The 5,439-nt window shown below is 43.3% G+C and overlaps 2 protein-coding genes across 2 annotated transcripts; both read left to right on the top strand.

Moving 5' to 3' along the window:
- Positions 1 to 288: 288 nt before the first annotated feature.
- Positions 289 to 2,138, top strand: LOC147998877 (uncharacterized). Its single transcript, XM_087595386.1, has 4 exons — positions 289 to 455; positions 1,485 to 1,644; positions 1,730 to 1,961; positions 2,109 to 2,138. Exons 1-4 carry the CDS (start codon positions 329 to 331, stop codon positions 2,136 to 2,138), a joined length of 549 nt encoding a protein of 182 aa, XP_087451512.1. The 5' UTR covers positions 289 to 328.
- LOC147998878 (uncharacterized) lies at positions 1,869 to 4,267 on the top strand. The gene is made up of 4 exons (XM_087596053.1): positions 1,869 to 2,252; positions 2,889 to 3,055; positions 3,774 to 3,879; positions 3,998 to 4,267. The coding sequence occupies exons 1-3, from the start codon at positions 2,152 to 2,154 to the stop codon at positions 3,836 to 3,838; spliced, it is 333 nt and encodes a 110-aa protein (XP_087452179.1). The 5' UTR covers positions 1,869 to 2,151; the 3' UTR covers positions 3,839 to 3,879; positions 3,998 to 4,267.
- The last annotated feature ends 1,172 nt before the right edge of the window (positions 4,268 to 5,439 follow it).

Here is a 5,439-nt window from a genome sequence, read left to right on the forward strand (position 1 = left end):
ATTTGAAAGGAAACATTCATTTAGATGCATAGAAATTACTAAGGTTTTTAATAATCAAGCCTTGAGGAAAATATGGCTTTGGAAGCAGGAGATGCTCAGTGGCTCTGCCCCAGGAAAGTCTCCTGGAAAGGGCACCTCTGCTTATGCTCAGTACAGGGAGAACATTAGCAGGAGGCAAAGTCTGCTCCCCATGACATCAGCTGTCCCTTCTTGGACATTCTATTGTCTCCTAGAGAGTTCTGGCATCCTCTGTGATGTCACCAGTGTTGTAGTGACAACCAGTGCCCTAGTTTCTCTCAGTCTGAGTCTGGCGGTTACAAGCTAAGACATGTTTTCCCCTCTTCGCAAGCGTTTTGGGAGGGGGAACGTCGATTGTGGAGAGACTAGAGTGAAGGAGTCTGGCCTTTCGTCTCAAAGTAATGATGGAGAAAGACAGCACTTCTGGGGAATGTGGAGTAAGTTCTGGGCAGTGTATTTTGAGCTTCCTGCCAGGGTGGCTGCAGGCTTAAGCTGACCTTTCTAGCAATGGGCCACAACAACTGGAGCATCTGAAAAGGAATTGAATTTCCATGAATATCACAATTCCTGAAAGTCAAGGATTTCAGAACTTTAGTTTCCCCATCCCCACTGGGAGGATATGGTAAGGCCAATGCTATTATACTGTGAACTTCTGGTCTTTACTTTTCAGTTCATTTGTTATGTTACATTGATATAATAACACCATCAGTAGTCATGGAGGGTCCACCTTTTCTGACTTTAGACAGGGCTGCAATGTATTTCACTATCATTGCTTCTTTAAATACAGTGGGTATCTGACAGTAGTAACAGGGAGAGATTGTGCTCCAGGCAATAACCTTATGTTCTTAGACCTTCTCTGATTTCTTCTAACTGGCAGGGTCATCGTTTGCTTTATACATTAGAGATGTGTGTTACAAACATGTTTCTAAAATACCAAAACTATTTGGAACGTGTAGACCAAGATTCAGCCTGTAACCTATTCGCACTTCTGGGGCATTTGGTATTTCACATAGGGACACTGATAAGTCTGTTGAATATATCCTCCCCGGAAATGTGTTTTAAATCCAAAGTTGTTGGCTTAGAGTATCAGGGTAGGGCATCTGAGTGTCTCCAATCACTCAAGTTTTGTGGATGGTGAATTTATCATCTGAGTTCTGAAGCCACAGGAGTGAGGGTCCTGAAACCAAGCTCTACCCTGTTCAGCTGATAATAATCCTGGAGAAGCCATCTCCGTGGTACATGTAAGCACGTGATGTCCGGCATAGGGAACACCTGGCTGCTTACGTCTCTTGGTCTCTATAGAGTAGTGGGAGAACTGAGATCCCCTGAGGAGGTCTCTTAAGCATAGACCAATCGCCTAGCAGTGACACTGGGTTCCAGGCTTGTTCTGTTTAGGCCTCACTGTGGTCTATGTACACTCTATGCATTCTCCCCATGCAGGTTCACTTGTGTTCTTCTACCTACAGATGCTGGGAGAGAAACATCTTCCCCTGAAACTGCTCTAAGCGAGAAGCAGGCCAAGAAGGAAAAGGAGAGGCTGATTAAAGAGCTGCAGCTCATTACCGAGGAGAGAAATGACCTGAGAGATCGCCTGAGGTTCCTGACAGAGAGATCCATGAAGAACAGGTATGAATCGCTCCAAATGCTCTTGTTTCATTCCTGGGTCTGCAAGGTCACCTTCATCTTATTCTATTAAGGTTTTGGGTTCTAGAAAGCTGTGCCTCCCTAACCACCCTGTGCTAAACCTCACCTCCCATATAGAGGAGATTCAGAACCTGACCCTGAGGATTGAGATGGAAATTGGACTCATCTGCTTCCATTTATTTAAAAGCAGAACTTGTGGTCTGAATGAAGAATTCAGGGATAAAGTCAGGGAGAGTGAGTTCCAAGTGTGCATTTGCAAAGCCCTTGACAGCTGGTGGCTTTGCAAGATTGTAATTACAGTGAGTTTATGGTGAGTCTCTGTACTTGCTAGGCAGGGGACTGAGTGCTGGAAGATCCAGGCAGCAGCCTGGGGTAATGTAGGACCCACCCTGAGTTCATATATTCCTAAATGCCGATGTTCATTGTATTCTATCATTTGGGGCCAGGCCACACTTCAGGCCAAATCTATATTATGAAGACCTGGAGAGAATGGAGGAGGCGGTCATGTCAATTCTGCACAACTTAGAGATGGAGAACACTGAGGTCCATGAGAACAACCATAAGCTGAAGAAGGAGATTACCTTCTCTAGGTAAGTCCTGGTCAGAAAGACTATCACTTGTGGAATGGCCATTTCTGACTTTCTTTGTTCTGGATTGGACGGTCTTCAGCTCTGGTTCTATCTCTTGTGCTATTTACCCATCAGTGTTCCAGGGTCATTAGGACTCAGTTTTCAGTTCCATAAAAGACTGTTCCTCATCCCAGGGTTGTCTAGGCATCTTCAGAAGGCTCTAGAGAGAACAGCAGTGATTGAAGTCAGCAGAAGGTTATTAGGCTGCCCTGGACCTATGGTGTCACACCAGGTTTTACAAAACTCAGTGCGTGGTTAGCCACATTGTTAGCATGACCTTCTCTTGGTTCTACTGACCTCTTTTGAGGGTGTTGGCCCAGTACTAATTGATGTTGGCCCCATACATTGGGCTTTCATGGATAGTTGTAGATCCATGTTCTTTCTCAGAGATGTGGACTCTAATTGGTGTCAGGCCAAGCAAACAATTTATTCTTCCCCGAATTAACTCTTTATGGTTTGTGCAGCAGCCTTATATGTATCAAGATGCATTTTATTAAGTCTTCATGGGTATGAGGGACCTGGTAGAGTTAGTGGGACTTGGGAGTACGAATGGGAGAAAGGGCCAGCATGATCTTACTATGCAGACTGTATTTCCAGAAACCTGCTCAGCCAGCTCCTGATGGAGAACACATGTAGGAAGAAGTTGGTCCCACTGAAGCAGGAGAGCAAGGAGGTACATCTTGATTGTGCACTGAACCAGAAATATTTGGTTGACTTCAACAAGAAAGATAAAGACCAGCAACGGCCAGAACCAGCATTATCAGGTAGGGACGAGCAGATATGTTAGCTTAACAATATCTGATAAAATTTGCCAATTTGATACATCTTTGCTTCTCTTACCACCTTTCTAATTCACACTCACAACCAGCCAACCACCTCATGTAATGGAATTGTTCATTGCTCTGCCTATGCACAAGTATTCTGGGAAGTTAACCACTTTTCAGAAACTGAATTATTGCGCAAGCATATTTTGCTGCTCTTTTTGAAGCTGCAGTCTAGAAATGGTGACAGATGAATAACATGTCTTATTATTGCACATGCACATGATAGATTGGATGCTCTGTAGAGTTTTGAACAATCTCTTGGTTCTTTGACAAATGACACTCTGTGGTCATGTGACCTCTTCTGTAGAAAGCACCTTTGGAATAAGAACCAAGTGCAAATGTCAATTTAGTACTTGTCATTGGCTTTAACCTTGGTGACATATGGACATCTCCTTTCTTCCTGCAACCCAATGAGGTTCCTTCCATTGCCCTGTTCTTGGTTTGCACTGGTATAAGTCTGGGTCCCATATTGGCAGCCCACATTACTGTGAGGCTCTGTGGGGATTTTGCCCTGCCCACAGAGTTAGCAACAATGATATCAGTTAAAAGGTCCATGTCGACTGTCCAATAGACCTGAGGTGGTAGAAGGCAGCATTCTGAGAGCTGGCTTGCATTTCCCCACCAAATCAGTGTCTTAAAAACTGCCTTCCTCTCCCAGGTCTCAGAAAGTGCAAGAGAGCTGGAATTGGACACACACCAGTAAGAGAGCTTCCTGAAGAATAAGTTGCTTTCTCAGGTGTTCCTGATGACCAACATCCTGAATGGTAACAACATTTTTTGGATGAGTATTCTTCCTCAGAGTTAATTTGTCATTTCTTAGAGACCCTAAATTTATATACCACTAAGCCAGCCTGACTGATTGAGGTCTTACTTTCTTCTCAGAAAACAGCACTTGAGAGACAACTTGGGGGACCGCCTTTCATTATGTGTGCTAGAGGAGAAACAGCAATACGTCTGTGCTTCTAAATGTTCGATAAGAATATGCTTTTAGAAATATTTTTGTTATGATTTTAATTGAAGTTTTCTTTTTGTTGTTTCATATTTATATGTTCTTGTTACTATTTTACTTTCAAATATTTTTAAATATTTTTATTCATTTTAATCCTGTTTTGTTGTAATAATGTATTTGTTATGAATAAAAATTGAATTCTATCTCTTGACTCTTAAGACCATCATTCTTACGCAAGGGTTCTGTCCCCTCCTGTGGACTTAGAACTGACAGCTAGAGAAGGATCTCTGCATGTTCCATGGATACTGGGCTAGTAAATGAATTCAAAGTCACCAAGGGGTACCCAGAGTGATAGTGTCTTTTGTGTGGAGAATGTGGCTGTGTCTCCGACACACACTTTATGATGTAATCACTGACATGCTTTACCGAATTGTTAGGGTCCATGTGGTTCTTCTGAGAGAGCAGCAGATGCTCTACCCTGTGAGTCATCACCACAGCTCCTGCAGGTGGCTTCTGTTATTCCACATGAGGTGCTGTATTAGGTGGACAGGATCACCTCCAATTAAATAGAGAGATCTCAGGAGATGTGTGTTCACAGGGAACTTACTGAGCCGTGCGTGCTCAACGTGTTAGGTTGCCAGGCATCCCTACAGGGCTCTGGTGTCCCCACTGCTCATTGTGGGTCAGGATCATCCTTCAGCATCACTCAGTGTCCATATTAGAGCAGATCTTTCACCTAATATCAATGATGACCCTATGTATTATACACATCTGATAAAATACAGAATAGAAACTAGCTTCTTGTAGGCCAGATTGGCATAATCAGTTTTTTGATTGTTAGCAAGAAAATTATTTTAATCTAAGCAGTTTAGGGAGGAACCTCCAGAGCATCCATAGTGAATGTAGCCTGCAGCTGTGAACAGAGGTTTCTGTTGGAGAGCAGGACTGTGCAAGCCCAGAACCTAGGTGGGACAGTTCAAGCTACCCTTTTTCCATGGCCAATCTGGGATTGTATTGAGAATGTATTTTTTCCAGGTGACTGATTTCCAATTTGTGGAATTGAACTAACTTACTGAGAGTGGAGGTGACTCAGAGAGTTAAAGTACAGAAGGACCAATCCAGTATGTCCACAAAAGTTTGCTGTCACCCCAGGGCTTTTAAAAGCTCAGCAGCTAGAGAAGCAATGTAGTATTTGGTTACTGTCATGCTTAGGTCTAGTCATTCATTATAAGCTGACCATGACACAAAAAGAGTCATCTGTGTCAAAATAGAAGCTAGTTGTAACTAGATTCACCCCACACTATCACAACACCACCGTATTTGAGGTTCTCAGTTACTATCTAAGAACCTGGAAGAGGCCTGGGTCTTGCTACAC

This window comes from Rattus norvegicus, chromosome 19, assembly GCF_021556685.1.
Source record: "Rattus norvegicus strain SHRSP/BbbUtx chromosome 19, alternate assembly SHRSP_T2T, whole genome shotgun sequence".
In the NCBI taxonomy this organism is placed as follows: Eukaryota; Metazoa; Chordata; class Mammalia; order Rodentia; family Muridae; genus Rattus; species Rattus norvegicus.

What these genes read in the sequence shown, in the direction of transcription:
- LOC147998877 (XM_087595386.1), top strand. Translation starts at nt 329, where the DNA reads ATGTTTTCCCCTCTTCGCAAGCGTTTTGGGAGGGGGAACGTCGATTGT. An exon ending in GCACTTCTGGGGAATGTGGA is followed by an intron (nt 456 to 1,484) that starts GTAAGTTCTGGG and finishes TTCTACCTACAG; the next exon opens with ATGCTGGGAGAGAAACATCT. An exon ending in GAGAGATCCATGAAGAACAG is followed by an intron (nt 1,645 to 1,729) that starts GTATGAATCGCT and finishes TTTGGGTTCTAG; the next exon opens with AAAGCTGTGCCTCCCTAACC.
- LOC147998878 (XM_087596053.1), top strand. Translation starts at nt 2,152, where the DNA reads ATGGAGGAGGCGGTCATGTCAATTCTGCACAACTTAGAGATGGAGAAC. An exon ending in AAGGAGATTACCTTCTCTAG is followed by an intron (nt 2,253 to 2,888) that starts GTAAGTCCTGGT and finishes CTGTATTTCCAG; the next exon opens with AAACCTGCTCAGCCAGCTCC. An exon ending in GCCAGAACCAGCATTATCAG is followed by an intron (nt 3,056 to 3,773) that starts GTAGGGACGAGC and finishes TTCCTCTCCCAG; the next exon opens with GTCTCAGAAAGTGCAAGAGA.